At 48.7% G+C, this 19,165-nt stretch overlaps 1 protein-coding gene across 1 annotated transcript; it reads right to left on the bottom strand.

The window, feature by feature from the left end:
• Window positions 1-42: 42 nt before the first annotated feature.
• Window positions 43-18,213, bottom strand: SPG21 (SPG21 abhydrolase domain containing, maspardin). Its single transcript, XM_068143474.1, has 9 exons — window positions 18,107-18,213; window positions 14,695-14,790; window positions 6,178-6,339; window positions 5,331-5,411; window positions 3,870-4,015; window positions 3,268-3,376; window positions 2,687-2,794; window positions 1,635-1,775; window positions 43-675 (listed from the first exon to the last, which is right to left on the bottom strand). Exons 2-9 carry the CDS (start codon window positions 14,755-14,757, stop codon window positions 553-555), a joined length of 933 nt encoding a protein of 310 aa, XP_067999575.1. The 5' UTR covers window positions 14,758-14,790; window positions 18,107-18,213; the 3' UTR covers window positions 43-552.
• Window positions 18,214-19,165: the final 952 nt, after the last annotated feature.

Consider the following 19,165-nt stretch of genomic DNA (forward strand, 5'->3'; position numbering starts at 1 on the left):
CTGGAAGTGTACTTTTATTGAAAACCCATTTTTGAACAGCTAGAAAGTTAAAAATTGAAGTGCTTTATTGCAGGTAGAAACTAACTTACAACACAACAGATGAAGCGAGGAAGGGATGGCAACATTGGCACCTGAACATCTTTTGAACCAAACAGTCAACAAAAATAGAGGTCAGCTTCTAAGTACACAATTGGCATGTGGCAAATATATACAGCTGAGTGAAAGTATAAAAAGAAACCTTGTTCTGTGTAAGAACATGAGAGTGAGGACTTTGGTAGCAAAAATGTCTTTGTTTTTTTCCTTTTCTTCTTTTTTTTTTTTTAAGTGTAGTCTCCAAATGTGTTTCCTTGAATTCAAAGACTAAAAATGAAGCAGATCTATCCCACCACACTGCTGGAGGCTGCCATCTCTGGGTCCTTCACTGACCGTCGACCCTGTTGGAATCACACAGTGATCATCGGCTAACACTAGGAGAAAGGCAGAGTGGGAACAGTTGATTGTACACAGGAAGACCACCAAACTGATTCCTCGTTTCCACCAGCACTCCAAAACCTACTGCTCTTCTTGCTCGTTGCTGGTGTGAAGGCTGATCTTCTGGACTTCCAGCTCTTCTGCGCTGACCATGGAGGGATCAATGGCTGCGTACCGGGTGCCGTGGAACTGCAGCAAATGGATCTGTTGGACATGGGAAACACTAAAATGGGTGCAGAAGCACATGTGCTTGGTAGAAAAAGAAACCTCCCTCCCAAGTAATTTTTGTGAGGATGAACTTGTGGCTCTGGAGGACAAGAATGCCAAGAGAGGACAGAGGAAACAGCCAACAGTTACAGTATAGTTTGGGTTGGAAGGGACCTTTAAAGGTCATCTAATCCAATCCCCTGTGCAGCAAGCAGGGACATCTTCAACTAAGCAGGGTGCTCAGAGCCCCCTCCAACCTGACCTGGAATAGTTCCAGGGATGGGGCATCTACTCACCTCTCTGGGCAACCTGGGCCAACATTTCACCATGCTGCATAGAGACATTTCAAATCATGGAGCAGATGGTAGGACCTGGCTAGCACACTCAAGCATTGGCATGCTCCTCCCAGGTTTATCTTCAGCAAGCCTGTTTTTACCTCCTTCAAATCTGGTTTAAAGCTCTTCCAATGAGCCCTGCTGACTGCCTCACAAAGATCCTTTTCTGCCTTTTCTGTTGCCAGCAGGCCTGGTGTTGTGTAGACCAACCTGTGATCAGAATCCCCAAAGTTCTATTTGTGACACCAATCCCAGAGCCAGGTATTGATTTGCTGGCTCCAGTTACTTCCCTCCTCATTCCCTGCAACTGGGGGAGATCTAGGAGAACACCACTTGTGCGCCTGACCCCATAACCAGGTGCAAGGCATTGAAGTCTCTCTTGATTGCCCTCAGACTTACTGCAGCTTCATTGCTGCCTATGTGAAAAAAAAAGAATGAAATCAAGCATGGTGTACCCAAAGCCAGCCCTCCATGAACATGGCTGCTGCTTCTGTGTCAGTGATCTAGGAGCCAGAGCAAGCAGAGCTCAGGCAAGTTAAGAAGAGCAAGCACAGAGATGGAGTCTCCTACTGCGGTTCAGCTATACCTGTTAGTGGATTGGGTTGGAATGCAGAGACTCACTTGAATATAGAGGTTGACCTCAGCACTCCTGCAGAGATAGGGGAAGTTGCCTCCTGTTTTGAGATGAGCTCTTCTGGCATTAGGGTAAAGCTTATACATTTCTTCTTTTGCCTCAGTCGAAAGCGCGCTTTGGTCAAACACCTGCACGAGGAGACACAGCAGTTAGTTCTGAACCTAACCATATTCTGCTCATGAAATCAGTGCTGCTCCTCAAAGCAGTTCTCAGCTTTGCTTGTTCCACAAGCACATTGGGCATATGGCTGGGATACTGCACAGAATACCCAGTTCATGCTGTAGCAGAGGACCAGTGTTGCCCAGTCAGTAGAAGGCTCATCTAAATATGAGGCTAGATGCTGCAAACAGGATCACAGGATGTTAGGGCTTGGAAGGGACTTCTGAAGATCTTTGGGTCCAACCACCCTGCCAGAGCAGGACCATAGAATCCAGTGTAGGTTGTACAAGAATGCATCCAGAAAGTCTCCAGAGGAGACTCCACAACCTCTCTGGGGAGCCTGTTCCAGTGTTACAGTAAAGAAGTTCTTCCTCACAGTCTCAAGCTGCGCCAGGGGAGGTTTAGACTCGAGGTGAGGAGAAAGTTCTTCACCGAGTGAGTCATTGGAATGGGCTGCCCAGGGAGGTGGTTGAGTCATCGACCCTGGAGGCATTCAAGAGGAGATTGGACGTGGCACTTGGTGCCATGGTCTAGTCATGGGGTCTGTGGTGATAGGTTGGACTCGATGATCCTCGGGGTCCTTTCCACCCTAAGTTATACTGTGATACTCATGTTGAGGTGGAACTTCCTGTGCTTTAATTTCAATCCATTGCCCTTTGTCCTATGACAGAGCACAAGTGAGCAGAGGCTGTCCCTTCCTTCTTGATACCCAGCCCTCAGATATATTTAGATCCCTTCTCAATCTTCTCTCCAGACTAAAAGCCCCAGGTCTCTCAGCCTTTCCTCACAAACACTCAGCTGCTGACAGAATATTCAGGCCCCATCTACCAAGGGGAGGAAATGGTGTTTAAATGAAAGGATGATGTTGAGGTTAACTTACATCCATAATGGTTACAGGGATGTCTCGAATTTTATGAGGTTCTACATAGGAGTTCTGGCAGTTGAGGGTAAGTCTTGAAGCAAGCTCACTCTGGCCCAGACTCTCCAGCTTTCAGTAGAGAGAAACACTGATTAGCAACATATTTCACTGCAGGACATTAATGCAACAGTAACAATACAGCCAAAGAGAAGTTAATTTTAAAGGGACACAACTGCACTGCAGATGAAGATTAAGAGTTCCAGCTTGTTATTACTCTGTGTGAGACAAATGCTTATAACATGTTCTGTTTGCTGCTCCTGCCTCTAAAGCATGGCTTGCAAATGTATCCCAGCACTTTCTCTGCCTCCTCCACCTCAATTTCTTAACTTCCTCTGTTCTGGGTTACATAAACAGAACTGTAAGGTCACAGCACTGGTCAAATCACTGGGGCTGTGACAGTCAGCACCTGATAAGGATCCACTCCTTACTCCTCCCCTCTGGGTTAGGGTATGAAGAAAGCAGCAGAAATATCTACAGCTTCCTGCTAAGCAAATCTTCTAGAGAGATGGATATCACAGCCACCAGAGGCCACAGCTACCTACCCTGTCCACCATGAAATCAATCCCATCGGCCATCTCGGGATCTAGAGGACCAGATGCAAAATTCCCAAGGACAATTTTTTTCAGCATAAAGGCAGGCATCAGCCAAAAGCTAAAACAGAAACAAGATGTAACAATCTTCAAGCACTCAGGACTCCAATATTAAGATGCTCTGCTGCAAGCGCTCCCTTTCCTTGTACCGACTTTGTGCTTTAGCTTCAAATGAAGTCCTGAAGGAGCTTCAAAAGCACAGAGAAGGAAAACCTGGCAGTTAGGTCCTTGAAATGCTCTGGGAAGAGTCTTACATTGCAAGAGTGGATTTTAAACATACCAATAAAAACTTTTCTCACTCTAAATGGGTTTTGCTAGAAAAGAGAGTTCTTCAATCTAAGCACACATCTGCAGAGGATCAAATCCCACACTCCCAAGTGTGAAATTTTCCATTTTACTCATGGTGTGGCTTTAAAACCCCCAATACTCCATCCTGCACCTTCCTCACCCAGGCTGGAAACAGGTTTGCCACATGCCCCAACCAGCTCAGTGTCACAGTTCACTGCACAAAGCTTAATGGTACAACTCTGCTTGCTTGTCTTCATCTTCCTTACCTGTTTGCTGTCCATGTCTGATTGAAGATAGAAGTGTCACTAAAGGAATTGCACAGGATCAGAGACTGAACTCTGGGAGATTTGTGTGTGTACTCTGCAAATTTCTGAGCTAGAAATCCTCCCAGGGAAGCTCCAAAAAGGTGAACCTAATTCAAGGGGGGAAAAAACCAACACAAAACAAACCCCAAACACAGATCATGTCACACTTGTGAAATAAGTGACCTCTGAGCATAAGGTTTCATGGCAAAAATAAGTCATTCAAGTCCTACTCTGCCCTCATAACCCAGTTTTTTAGAAGAATAAAGCTCTTCTATTCAGCTTCTGGTCTTGTGTGTGATATAAACATGATGAATATTGAAATAAGGAAGCATTCCAGGACATCAATCAAATTCTCTTTGCTTATCAAGCTTAACAAAACCCTCCAACATTTCACTGGTGTTCTACAGGCTGGGGTCAGAGTGGCCAGGTAGAGAGGGACATGGGGGTACTGGTCAATGGTAGGCTGAACATGAGCCTGCAGTGTGCCCAGGCAGCCAGGAGGGCCAATGGCATCCTGGCCTGCATCAAGAACAGTGTGGCCAGCAGGAGCAGGGAGGTCATTCTGCCCCTGTACACTGCACTGGTTAGGCCACACCTCGAGTACTGTGTCCAGTTCTGGGCCCCTCAGTTTAGGAAAGAGGTTGACTTGCTGGAGCATGTCCAGAGAAGGGCAACAAAGTTGGTGAGGGGTTTGGAACACAGCCCTGTGAGGAGACACTGAGGGAGCTGGGGTTGCTTATCCTGGAGAGGAGGAGACTCAGGGGTAGAGCGCAATAAGGTCACAACTACCTAAGGGGAAGTTGTAGACAGGCAGATGTTGGTCTCTTCTCCCAGGCAGCCAGTACCAGAACAAGAGGACACAGTCTCAGGCTGTGCCAGGGGAGGTTCAGACTGGATGTTAGGAAGACATTTTATACAGAGAGCATGACTGCCCATTGGAATGGGCTGCCCAGGGAGGTGGTGGAGTCACCATCATTGGAGGTGTTCAGGAGGAGACTTGCTGGGGTGCTTGGTGCCATGGGTTAGCTGTTTGGGTGGGTTGGATTGGTTGATGGGTTGGACGTGATGATCTTGAAGGTCTCTTCCAACCTAGTTTATTATTATTATTAACAGCTAGCCAAATCCAAGACACTTTATTGTGATATTCCATGAGTTAAGGAGGATAACTTCCATTACATTCATTACAAACTAGTTAAGCAATACAATTTAATAGGCTTATTAAATTGAATTTAAGCCAAGCATGACAACCTTCAAGGGTATTCACCTTCAAACCCAAATGGTTTCAGAAGTAAAACTGCAACAGCCTCTTCATTTATAGGCTGCATTTTTGTGTCATATTTACACACTTGCTCTTAAATGAGACTCTTTCAAACATTAGGGTTTTTATGGTAACTGTCCATTCCCCCAGCTTGGAGCACTCACTTTATCTAGCTGAAGGTGGTCTAACAGTTTCCTGAACCCATCGCAGAACTCGAGGTGATCCCAGTACACTGGATACTGCAACTAAAACAACACAAACTTACAAAAGCTGGTCAGGTCATACCAGTTCTCACATTAAAGTGTTCCAAGAGCAGCAACCTGCCTTTCCTGCACCACGGAGTTCCTCAGCAAGGTGCCTACTGGCACAAAGACCTGCCCCCTTGCACAAAAATACACAACTGAAAGCAGCACAAGTTTGTTGGGGAGAACGCAGCATTGCTTCCCTCTGTACTCAGGGGGAGGAGAGGCTGGAGTGATTTGTCATTGATTCCACAGCAGGCAAAGTTGGTACAGAAACCACTGACTGCTGTGAGAGGAACAGCAATGCTCCCAGGGTCATGCTGTTTAGCAGAAGTGTTGTTACACAAATCAATTGTGTCAGCGAAGCCACAAAGCAGCATGCTGTGAGTATTTAAGGAGTGACAGCACTGGCAGCTATGCAGGCTAAAACCAGGTTATCCACCATCCCCAAGGCAAAACAACCCCCCTGAACCAATACACTTGCCTCATGGCTAGCAGATCCAGCTGGAGGCAAGATGACTGGTGTCCAGGGCACACAGGGGAGAACACAAGCTGAGAAGTTAATGATGTGCATGCAGAAGGCTCTGGGTAAATGAACACAGAGCAAATTTCAGCCTGCACCTGCACACTGCACACTCTGGAGTGCAACTTCCCATCAGGTTTTTGGTGGATTTGCTTAGCCAAATGAAGTTCATCTTCATTATCCAAGCTTTGATTAGAGTAGCAAGCACAAGTACATGAGCTTTGACACAGGGCTGAGAATACTCACTGCAATAACTCTGTAACCCCATCCCGTCAGGGCCAGAATTTGCTGGAAGAACACATCCGCAGTTCCACTTACAGGAGGGAGGAAGATGAGCGGGCACCGAATGCTCCTCGGCCCTGCATCATACAGTGACCAGACTTTACTGTCATCATCATCTACTATTATCTGCAAGAAGAGAGGCATGGTGGGGAAAAGAAACACAAGACAAATGAGGCTCTCCAGCCAGCTTCCAGCACTCCTCCTACAAAATTTCTATCATGCAGTAAATGCTGCAATACTCAAGACTCCTTTGAACAAGGCTGTCTTTTACTCCTCTTCCCAAAAGCTTTCTTCTAAGGCTGTTTACTAACTGGAATTACAACATCTGTGTAGATACAGCTGGAGGAGAACTGCAGCCATGCACTTGCAGACCTAAGGCTCAGTGACTGCTGACATGAGGTGGATAACAAACACCACACCTTGAGAAAGGATTCACCATGCTGCCATGACCCAAGAGAGACCCAGGAGGTCAGTTCTAGGCACTGGAAGCAATAACTGTAGGCTGGAAGAGCCAGCACTGCCCCTGGGGATAGCTTTTAAACAGTCATCAACACTTAACATTAATCAGGCAAGAGATGTTAGGGGTCTGGATAACAGGCAAGCCTCCTGAATTAAGCAGCTAACACCACACGTTATTGATCTGAAACAGTTACAGCTGTCTGCCAGAGACAGAGGCACACACAACTCCCAAGGCAGCACTGCAGAGCTGACCTGGAAAGAAAAACGCTTCCATCGTCTGGCAGCATCTTGGGAGCATCTGGCATGCCTAGGACAGGAACTGGCTGAAGCAGACCATTCACAGGTGAGCTGTGATCCTTAACGAGCAGCTCCTCACACAGTGCCCACAGAATCACAGAATTGTTTTGGCTGGAAGAGACCTTTAAGATCATGAAGTCCGATCATTTGGACTGCCAGCTCACCACTAAATCATGTCCCTCAGCACCACGTCTACATAGCTTTTAAATCCCTCAGGGATGAGGACTCCACCATTGCCCTGGGCAGCCTGTTCCAGGGCTGGACAACCCTCTCAGGGAAGAAGTTGTCTTTCCTAGCAGTGCTGGAGCCTGACTTGTTTTCACAGGGCCTGTTCCACCAGCAAACTGGTTTATGTGTTTCGGGTGCTCTCTCAAAGCCCCACAACCCAGCGGAAGCGTGCAGCTCATACAAGATCCATGAGCACAAACCTCTGGGGAAAAGCCTGTGGGAATCCATCTCCTCTGTGTCAAGGTTTTATAGCTTTGTGAAGAGTGATATACAAGCACAATTCACTCTTCCATCACAGCAGCTAAGCTGCTGAGGGAATGAGAGGAGAACAGCGTATCACAAATCAGATTTGCTTGACTAACAAATCTGCTTGTAATAAAGCCAGTATTGCAGACTCCGGGAGCATGTGAGGAATCACATGATGCTGTTGTGCTGTAAAGTCTTTACAAAAATAAAGATCACATACCACAGCTTCCAGACCACTGGAACCAGTTAAACTTTAAACAAAAAACCCCAAAAACACTAGCCCTTGGTACTCAACTCCAGAGCTCCAGGCCTCGCTGCTCTCAGCTGTCAGCCCATCAGAGTGGCTGCTGGTAGCTACTATGAAGTGTAACCTTTGAGGAGTATTTCCAAAGGTGAACCATACCCCTTGAAGTCACCAAACCAAAATTAGTTCATTTCTGGGGAACTGAGGCTCAGAGATACCATTTCTTTCCTTAAGCCACAGAAAACATCTAGTTGGAAGAGACCTCAAAGATCATCCAGTCCAACCTTCAACCCATCCAGATGATGAATCAATGAGTTTAGATAATTTGATTTCTAGCCACACACTGGACTGTTTTAACTCCAGCACCCAGACAAGGCTAAGTGCTGGGCAGACAGCAGTGAGGTTAACTGCTCAGCTGGCAGTCACCAGCCACCTTCTCATTCAGATGGATCAACCTAGAACCCTAGATTACATAAAGGGTAAAATCTGCACTGCCCTGAAACAAGGGGCAGCACTTACTCCCCCTGTTTAGCAGAGCCAGGGTGTCCCAGTGAGGACTTCTGAAAGGACTTTTATCACAGCAAGTGGTGTACCCAAATAGAGGCTGACAGGCAAAGCTAAAGACTCAGCTTTAAAATGTTCTTTTCTGTGCTGTACTTCCTGTATCTGACAGGAGCAGGAAGGGTGATGGAGCTGTGCATTTCCTGCTCTGTCAGGAGCAGCATTTTAGCTTGTTTGCAAACAAAACAGCTGTGGCTCTGCTTCTTTAGGTCAATTTGACAGCAGTGACCTGTGCTCACCAGCAGTAACAACGCTTGCTCATTCCTTCCTCTGTATTGCAGGTGCTTCACCTACACTTCAGGGGGGGATAACATAAGCAAATGCATTCCTGAAGACTGCTCCATAGATTAATGACATCTTCAGACTGGGGGGGGTTTGGTTGTTTGTTTTAGGGTAATTTGGGGTTTTGGGGTTGTGTTTTGGTTTGGTTTTTTTCCTCCCTTCTCCAGCAGCCAGGACTAATTTATTTCTACTTTCTTTATACCCCACACTCATCACTCTAGCATCATTTTATCAGGGAATCACTCAAGAGGGCCAGGTATTCCCTAGTCTGAAGGTCACCAGGTCACCAGCAGCTTCAGTTTACACGTGTCTCTGTTTATGAAATGCTGAGCAGTCAGCAGCAGCTGCAGGCAGTGGCTCCTGGCACTGAGCTGCAGTGTCACACAGTCCTCATGGCAGCAACCCCATGCTCTGTTGTAATCACAACCTCCAGCTCCTTCCATTTATCCTACAGCATCCCATAAAGCAGCACCCCAGACCTCCCTCACCCTAAAATACTGCCCTGGGCTTTGAAACCAACAGTGTGGCACAAACAGACTCAGCAGATCTACTGCTGGCCAGAAAGAGAGAAGCTGGACAGCCAGAGCCAAGGCAATGGATCTTTCTTATTTACAGAAGACAAACTGGCAAAAAAAGAGTGAGATACTCTGAAAAGCCTACAGCCCTTCCACAAGGTAATTTCTTAAAGAAAGCAACACACCACTCAGTGGAAACAATGCTGGGCAAATTGAAGCTTTGTTCCTTAGGTTGGGGGACACAGTTGGGCCCTTTGGTTTGATGTTGAAAGAGGTAATGCTGCTCTTACCTCTGTTGCCAGCACCACCCTATGCTCCTGCAGCCTGTACAGCCACCCACATTAGGGAGCTGAACCAGCTGGAAGGCAGCCTGGCTCAAAAGGAAACCATAAACCACCCCCCCCAAAGCTGTCCAGGTCACTGACTGCTTGGCTGGTACGGTCACATGAGCAACCATGCTTGCAGGAGCAGCAGCCTGGGACTGGGGGGGGGAAGGTGAGACTGTCACTCACTCTGGCAGAAACCTTGGCTGCTGCAGGTTAGGCTGTAACCACAGCCTCAGAAAGCCTTGCCTGCACAGGTACACGTGACAGCTGGCCCAGGTCAGGAGCTACCTACTCGTAGCAGTGCACTCCATACCCTCTGCCAGTCAGTAGAAGTTGGAGTACTACACACCTCAAATACTGTCCTGGGGTTTGGTGAAAGGAGATGAAGAAATCCAAGGGAGAGAGGAAAACAGTTGAAAAGTGTTATCAAGCAGAAGACATTGTACCAGGGCAGGTTTAGTTTGAACACCACAAGAAACTTCTTCACTGAAACAGGCTCCCCAGGGAGGTGTTTAAAGGATGCAGAGATGTGGGGTTTTTGTTTTTGTTTTTAAATTGGCAGTAGGTGCTGTGGCCAGGGACAGCCATGGTTGTAACTCGCAGCAAAATCTCCCTTAAAAAATCAGTGTCGACCCAGACGGTGGTAGAACAGAAGCAGGTAGCTGTCCAGGTATCTGGCTGTAGAGAATGCTGGAGCCTGGCCCTTGAGACGCAGGGTAGTGGGGGCAACTCTTGTATAAGGTGTGAGCAGGTTGACTATCTACTTAATATGGTGGCCAGACTGAGGGATAAGTTTGCTAGCCTTAGAAATGTAAGGAAATGTAGGAAAGAGATGAACCAGAGGAGGAAAGAGATGAACCAGAGGAGGAAGGAGATGGACCAAAAGAGGAAAGAGGTGAATCAGAATCAGAAGAGGAAAGAGTTGAATGGGAGTAAGCAGGCTCTGCAGGCTCCCCCAGCAGAGGCTGGTTATTCAAAAAGCAGAGGTGAATGGACGCAGGTTACTCTCAAAAGACGCAAAGTTAAACCTCCTTGCCTCCCCTCACCTTCCCCACTGCTCTTAGAAAACAGATATGGAGCACTGGAAATTGAGGGTGAGGTGGTCCTGATGCCGGAGGACACACCATCTGGGGTTCTCCCTAAAGCTAAGCAGCCTAAGATTAAACAGCCTAAGGCAAAGCAGCCTAAGGTCAAACAGTCTTCTGCTGGCATCAGGACCTGTTCCCTCAATAAAAAGAGGAGGGTAGTTGTTATTGGTGATTCCCTTCTGAGGGGAATGGAGGGCCCTATATGTCGGCCTGACCCATCTCATAGGGAACTCTGTTGTCTGCCAGGAGCCCAAGTTAATGATGTTACCAGTAGGCTGCCTAAACTGGTACAGCCCTCTGACTACTACCCCTTACTAGTTATGCAGTTAGGGAATGATGATGTTGCAACCAGAACTCCCAGGGCTATCAAAGATGACTTCAGGGCCCTGGGAGACCTGGTTGAGGGGTCAGGGGCACAAATAATTTTTTCATCAATACCTTTAACTGCAGGAGGGAATACAGTAAGGAACAGGTCAGCAGCTATAGTTAACAAGTGGCTTAGAGGCTGGTGCAGTCAAAAGAATTTTGGGTTTTTTGATATTGGGAAACTTTCCACTGCACCAGGCCAGCTGACAACAGATAGAGTACATCTGTCCCAGAGAAGGGGAAAGATCACTGTATATGAGAATGGACTGTCCCCCAAAGATAAAAAAATCCTGGGTAGGGAATTGGCAGGTCTCATAGACAGGGCTTTAAACTAGTTTCGAAGGGGGAAGGGGCTGAAGAGAGTCCTCTCAGACAAGAGTCTGGGGGCGACAAGCTAGAGTTGGAGGTGAAACCAGCAGCCCAGCTGAAGTGCATGTACACTAATGCACGAAGCATGGGTAACAAACAGGAGGAGCTGGAAGCCTTGATGCAGCAGGAAAATTATGATATAGTTGCCATCACAGAGACGTGGTGGGACGACTCACACGACTGGAGCGCTGCAATTGACGGTTACAAGCTCTTCAGGAGAGACAGGCGAGGAAGAAGGGGTGGAGGGGTGGCCCTGTACATCAGAAAGACACTAGATGCCATTGAGATGGAGATTAGGGATGATCGGGTTGAATGCTTGTGGATAAGAATTAGAGGGAAGACCAGCAGGGCAGACACCCTGGTTGGAGTCTGTTATAGACCACCCAACCAGGAGGAAGATGTTGACGAAGCATTCTATAGGCAGCTTAGGGCTGTCTCAAGATCTCCGGACCTTGTTCTCATGGGTGACTTCAACCTGCCTGACATCTGCTGGGAACTCAACACGGCAGAGAGGAGACAGTCTAGAAGGTTTTTAGAATGCATGGAGGACAGCTTCTTATCCCAGGTGCTGCGAGAGCCTACCAGGGGCAAGGCTATGCTTGACCTCCTCTTCACCAACAGGGAAGGACTGGTGGGTGATGTGGTGGTTGGAGGGTGTTTGGGGTCCAGTGACCACGAGATAATTGAATTCTCGGTTTTTGGTCAAGCCAAGAGGGGCGGCAAGAAGACCTCCACTCTGGACTTCCGGAGGGCAGACTTTGGGTTACTCAAGGAACTAATTCAGAGGGTTCCTTGGGATAAAGTCCTTAAAAACAAAGGGGTCCAGGAGAGCTGGACCTACTTCAATGAAGAATTGTTGAAGGCTCAGGGACAGGCTGTGCCAATGTGCCAGAAGATGAGCCGCCGGGGCAGACGGCCAGCCTGGATGGTTCATGAACTTTTAATGGAACTGAGGGAAAAAAAGAGGGTGTATCACCTTTGGAAGCGAGGGGAGGCAACCCACAGAATGTTTAAGGATGTTGCTAGGTCTTGTAGGAAGAGAATTAGGGAGGCAAAAGCACACTTGGAACTTAAACTGGCCTCTACTGTGAAGGACAACAAAAAGTCCTTCTATAAATACATTAATAGTAAGAGGAAGGGGAAGGAAAACCTCCACTCCTTGGTGGATACGGAGGGGAACATTGTAACCAAGGATAAGGAAAAGGCAGAGATACTTAACACCTTCTTTGCCTCAATTTTTACTAGAAGGGCAGAACGTCTTCCTGACAGCTGGTCTGCAGAGCTAGCAGAAGGAGCCAGGGAGCTGCACAGTTTCCCTATGTTCCATGAGGCGGTAGTTGGAACTCTCCTTAGCAGCTTGGATCCCCACAAGTCCATGGGACCAGATGGGATTCATCCTAGGGTGCTGAGAGAGCTGGCAGATGAGCTGGCCAAGCCACTCTCCATAATTTTCCAGCAGTCCTGGCTCACTGGCGAGGTCCCAGAGGACTGGAAGCTGGCCAACGTGGTGCCCATCCATAAGAAGGGCCGGTTGGATGAGCCAGGGAATTACAGGCCTGTCAGCCTGACCTCAGTGCCAGGCAAGATCATGGAACAGGTCATCCTGAGTTCAATAACACAACACTTACAGGATGGCCAAGGGATCAGGCCTAGCCAGCATGGATTTAGGAAGGGCAGGTCCTGCCTGACCAACCTGATCTCCTTCTATGATCAGGTGACCCGCCTGGTGGATGTGGGGAGGCCTGTTGATGTAGTCTACCTGGACCTCAGCAAGGCCTTTGACACCGTCCCCCATAGCAAACTGCTGGCCAAGCTGTCAGCCCATGGCTTGGACGGGAGCACACTGCGATGGGTTAGGAACTGGCTGGAGGGCCGAGCCCAGAGAGTGGTGGTGAATGGTGCCACATCCAGCTGGCAGCCAGGCACCAGTGGTGTGCCCCAAGGATCAGTGCTGGGCCCTGTGCTCTTTAACATCTTTATTGATGATCTGGATGAGGGCATTGAGTCCATCATCAGTAAATTTGCTGACGACACCAAGCTGGGGGCAAGAGTTGATCTGCTGGAGGGTAGAGAGGCTCTGCAGAGAGACCTGGACAGGCTGGACAGATGGGCAGAATCCAACGGCATGAGATTTAACACATCCAAATGCCGGGTTCTGCACATTGGCCACAACAACCCCATGCAGTGCTACAGGCTGGGGTCAGAGTGGCTAGAGAGCAGCCAGGCAGAGAGGGATCTGGGGGTGCTGGTTGATGGTAGGCTTAACATGAGCCTGCAGTGTGCCCAGGCAGCCAAGAGGGCCAATGGCATCCTGGCCTGCATCAAGAACAGTGTGGCCAGCAGGAGCAGGGAGGTCATTCTGCCCCTGTACACTGCACTGGTTAGGCCACACCTCGAGTACTGTGTCCAGTTCTGGGCCCCTCAGTTTAGGAAGGATGTTGACTTGCTGGAACGAGTCCAGAGAAGAGCAACAAAGTTGGTGAGGGGTTTGGAACACAAGCCCTATGAGGAGAGGCTGAGGGAGCTGGGGCTGCTTAGCCTGGAGAAGAGGAGACTTAGGGGTGACCTTATCACTCTCTACAACTACCTGAAGGGAGGTTGTAGACAGGCTGATGATGGTCTCTTCTCCCAGGCACCCAGTACCAGAACAAGAGGACACAGTCTCAAGCTGCGCCAGGGGAGGTTCAGGTTGGATGTTAGGAAGAAGTTCTATACAGAAAGAGTGATTGCGCTATGGAATGGGTTGCCCGGGGAGGTGGTGGAGTCGCCGTCATTGAAGGTGTTCAGAAGGAGACTTGATGGGGTGCTTGGTGCCATGGGTTAGCTGTTTGGGTGGGTTGGATTGGTTGATGGGTTGGACACGATGATCTTGAAGGTCTCTTCCAACCTGGTTTGGTTTATTCTAATAAAGGTTTATTCTAATAAAGGTTACCTGAAACATGGCTTAGCACCAGACTTGGTTGAGTTAGATAATGGTTGGACTTGATCCTGAAGACCTTCTCCAACCCAAACAATTCTGTGATTCTGTGACAGCTAAAGGACACACAGTGGAAGGAACTGTTTGTTTTTCTCCAGTGTGGCTAAAGCATCCTTCTACTCTCAGGAACCCTGCAAGCAGTCCAATTGATGAAAGCTGCCTTCAGATGCTCTGCTTTGGTCTGAGGACAACGGATAGCAACTGTGGAGGCAGCTTGCAGCTGGCCAGCTGTACTGCCTTGGCACACAGGCAGCTCCACAAGAGGCCATACACATGGTCCCCATCACATGCCATTTCCTCTGGGTCTTCTCAGGCATGGCTGGCACCAGGACTCCAGGCACTGCTCACAGCTGTGAGCCTCTCTGCTCCCCAGCACCATATGAGGAAGTGACCTCTGAGACACGTGAAAATCAAGAGTGTGCTTCCTGCAATCACACAACACAGGGCACAGCAGCTCAGGAGATAAGCCAGGGCCCCTACGACAAAGCCGGAGGAGCCTGAAGCCAATGACAGCTGTACGCACCTTTTTAAGGGGAACTGTGCTTCTGAACCAGTTGTAGTCTGGAGAGACTTTAATCTCTCCCATGATGTTCAGGAAAAAAACTCAGCTAAGGTCAGCCTGGAAAAAAAAAAGAGAGACAAAGGTAGAAATCAATACAACAACATTACTACAGGCACCGCTTGAAAGCAGTGCATGAAGCGTTTGCAAAAGTGAGTGTGCTCTTATCAGGTGGTTGTGCTACCTCTGTGTCACACCAAGTTTACTTACCCTCAGTTTTCACCACAAACCATTTAATTATTCTCCCAAGGGGCAGTCACCTGACTGCTGTACTGTACCTTATTATGAAACGATGAGGCTTTTGTAACAGTATTCCCTTGTAACAACTGTGTGGGCTGGCCCTTGAGTGGCCTAAAAAGCTACAGCACTTTTCCAGTTTGTTTTTTAACTTCTAAAACTACTCCAATTTTTTATTTAACAAATCCTCTCAGCAGTTCACTCAACAGACTTGCATTATTTCACAAACCTGCTGCCCAAGTATTCCGACCACGTTCTCCCACCTCAGCCTGACTGACCCAAAGGAGTCCCACAGCACAGTGGGAACATCAGCTGACTGAGGCTTAATTTACACAAGAGCACTGAGCTTTTAATTCAATCCACACAGAAGCTGACTCTTGTCAGGAGTTACCAACAAAGGTGTCTTTGAAGCACACCAATTAACACAGAACAAATTGATTCAGAGTTGAAATGCCACGAAATCACCCTGAAGTTGGAATGTCCTAGCTACACAGTGAGAGGGTCTTGTAATTCTCCACTTATCTGTAACAAACACTCAAGTACCCTCTAGCTTTTAACTATTTTACAGCAAGACACTATCATCTTCCATTTGTACACCACCTGGTATCAAACAGCTTTGAAACCTGCAGACTCAAGAGCTTCACCTTGAAAGCCAACTGCCTCAGGAGATTACTTTCATGCATTCACACACAGCAGCAAGTACAATCAAACAAAGCAACTTTTGCTCTTGCTACTTCACAGTTGCCAAGTACAAATCAATAGGTTTTGTTTCTCAATTCTTAATAAAACCAGACCTTGGTATGTTCTGAGTCAGTTCAATTCATTCCTCCCAGCAGGAAAGCTGATGATGTGCAGGCTTAACTAGCTTACTGGGTTACAGATGGATTAACAGTTCATTACAATTTCCTCATCTTTCACTCTTTCTTTGCTTTGTCTTCATTTAGTTACTCCCAAGCACAGAAAACGTGGGCTTTAAAAGAGAAAGTACTTTCTAAATTGCAAGACAGCACACATCTTCCACACAGCATGTGATACACCTCTCGTGCTCAGCAAGGGTTTGAGGGAGGAAATTCAGCTGCACAGCCATTGTTTCAGCTTTGCGTAGCTCTGGTTTGGTGCTTGATCATCTCTTCTGCTCTTTGTCAGTCTGGCAGCAGGTAAAGGTACAGTGGAAGGGAAAAACATCTCTTCTAGCAGCCTGCACGGCAGAGCAGGCACAGAGATGCGTTACTGGGCTAAGGGAGGCAGCTGGGTCCTTAGAGAAACAGCAGCTTAGTCTAATTCCTTTCCATAACCATGCATTAAATGGTTATCAAAAAGCTTTTCAGCAAACCACAGTGTGACCAAATCACAGCAGAAATAAATTACAGCAAATGCTTTAAACCAAAACATTCTCTTTGGGTGTCATGTTACAGCAGGGCCAAGAAGCACAAGTCATGGTCAGGCCTCGCTATGCTGGGCACTGGGTAGACAGAAGAAAGCAGGAAGAGGCCTGCTAATAATTTGGGTTATCATAAAGGGTTGGCAATCTCTTACCTCTGTGATCACCTCTTTTTCTGCCAACCCAGCCCTTCAGCACCATCAAGCTAATTTTTGTGGGCTGGCACATCCCTTGGGAGCACAGACCTGTCTATTGTTAAGACAGGTAAGGAAAAGGCACGATGCAGATGAACTTTGTCTTGTCAGTGTATCTTGGCTCACTCCAAAGGAGGCTAAGAGTCCATCTGAAATCCAAATTGTGAGCCTTCCAGTTCACCCCTTACCACTCACGGAAGTGAATTGCTGGTCACCTGGGCTAATGTCCCCCAGCTCCTTGCTAGCTCATTTCCCCCCAGCTCCTTTCTTGCAGGGATGCCTCTGTGACCACCACCCCCAAGGACTGCCCCTCTTTTAAAGCAAGAGTAAACAGTTTTTTGTTAGCTACAGAAGTTTTTGCTGAAGGCAAGGTCCTATTGCCGAAGCATTAAATTTGCACACACAAATACTCAAGTCAACAACAACTATGTTCTTTTCCAGCCACAGAAAAACTGGAGCATGAACTCAAAACAGGGAGCCAGCCACTGAAGGGAACACAAAAAACCTGATGGTGTTCATGCCCTCAAGACCCAAGCTTTTAGCAAAACCAAACACCCTGAAGAACTCTAACCTCTTAAAAACAATTGCTCTGGAGGAAGAATCACCTACAGATGTGTTCAAAGCCCTCGATATTGTTCTCCTTTTGAGTTACCCTACTGCACCACTGCCACAGTTTTTTTGCTCATTACTGATTTACTAAGGCTTTGATCCTGCCACTACAGAGGAAACCCCTGTCAGAGCGGATCAGATGAGCAGAAACTCTCATCTCTCTCCCATGCCATATCCGTATGAACCAGCGCTGCTGCGCAGCCACTCTCCCACTGCACTAGCAACGCAGCACCCACTCCCACGGGCCAAGAGACCTGAATCAGCAGCACCAGCACCAAGAGCCGATGGGGGGCTGCAGGCAAACACCAGAAGACGCAGGGGAGATGTCAGAGCTATGGGGGGGTTATGAAAGCCAAACACATGCAGCAGAGAAGAATTATGGATAATTGGGACACAGCGGTAGCGATTTTGTCTCATCCCCAGCGCTGTTCCCACTCACTCTGACCCAGCCTGCCCATCGACTCCAGCCTCTGCTCAGTACCCCTTTCCCCAGCCAGAGGTTTGCAGGGAGAAGGAGACCAAGCCCCCTTCAGCATCCCCAGCCCAGCCGCTTCTCCCCACAGCGGACTGAGGCAGCCCCTTCTCCAGAGAGTCGCCCCAGGAAGAACTCGCAGGGCTGAACTGTGGGTTCCTTGCAGGACCGAGTCCAAAGCGCTCCTCCTTCAGCCCAGGGCCCCTCAGGGGTCGTGATAACCTTCCCCCGGCCCGATGCCTACTCATAGCCCCCCGAGACCTCAGGCACAGCCTCGTCCATGGGTGAAGCTGTACCAGAGCCTGAGAGACATACACACACCGGTCTCTCCAGGGCCCTCCAGGGCCCTCCAGTCTCCTCAGGGACCACCCAGCGCCTGAGAGCCCCCTCCCCGGTGCGGGGCCTCGAGAAAAGGGACAAGCCTGTCCCCACAGCGACAACGCCCCCCCCACAAGCCTTCCCCTTTCGCTTCTCGGCCCTCACCGGCTCGGCTGTGCTGGGCGCGGCCCGGGGACAGTGGGGACGAAGAACTGCCGCTCTCCTCCTCCCCCGGCGCGCCCAAGCCGGGGCACCCGCCGCCGGACGCCACTTCCGGGCGATGCGCCCGCGGTGGCCACGTGACCGCGAGGAGGAAGGAGAGCGAGGCGGAAAGCAGGCCGCCGCCATTACTGCCGAGGCGGAAGTAAGCGCCACGGGCGCTATCGGGCGCCCAGGCAAAAAAAGGCACGTACTTTCGTGGCGAGGCGGTGATTGGTCAGCAGGCTGTGAGGGGGCTGCGGCCGCCATTAGCGTCCCTCAGACCGGAGCGTCTGAAGTGGTGGCTGCTGGTGGTGTCCGGTTCTTCACGGAACTTGGGTTAGGCCTAGGAAAAAAGGCATGGCAGCGCTCTATTCCGCTTTCTGCCTCCGCTGTGCTTGTCGCAGGTGTGACAATAATCGACCGCTGCCATCCAGCGGGAGAGAGCATCATGGTTTTGATAGATAGGGTAAATGCCGAGTGATCTCAGCGAAGGCACCGTGTGTGAGTGAGACGACGTGTGCTCAGCTCGGGACCGGACTTTAAATACAGGAGGCTTTTTTTCAGCCGCATTTATCGTGGATCTTTTCATCGTAGAACCCTTTTGGTTGGAAAAGACCTTTTAAGATCATCAACCTTTAGAAAGGCTGAATTCAAGGCTATACTAAAGACGGAGTTACATAAGGTCAGATAGAAGGTCCAATAGCACAGCTTGCCTTTTGTACATAAATATCTGCAGTTAAAGCGCTGAGCTGGGAAAAATTGCCCATTGGGATAACTTTTCCTGAGTAGCATTTTACTGGTTTTATTTCCAGTACAGCGAGTTTAAGGGGAAGCTCAGAGGAGCAAGCTGAGATCACAATGGGTTACTGTGAGTGTTCCAGATGTGCTGTGAACCAGGGGACAAAACAGTGTGCAGTGGAGATGTCACCACCCTGCCCTCTGTGCTTTCAGGAGGTGTGATCACAAGGAAAACGTTTCCTGCCAACGCGTGTCAGTCTGTCCCTGAGCCTAACCTGTCATTCC

Source organism: Melanerpes formicivorus, unplaced genomic scaffold (assembly GCF_026170545.1).
Source record: "Melanerpes formicivorus ecotype bairdi unplaced genomic scaffold, bMelFor1.0.p_v2 SCAF_10, whole genome shotgun sequence".
Lineage (NCBI taxonomy): Eukaryota > Metazoa > Chordata > Aves > Piciformes > Picidae > Melanerpes > Melanerpes formicivorus.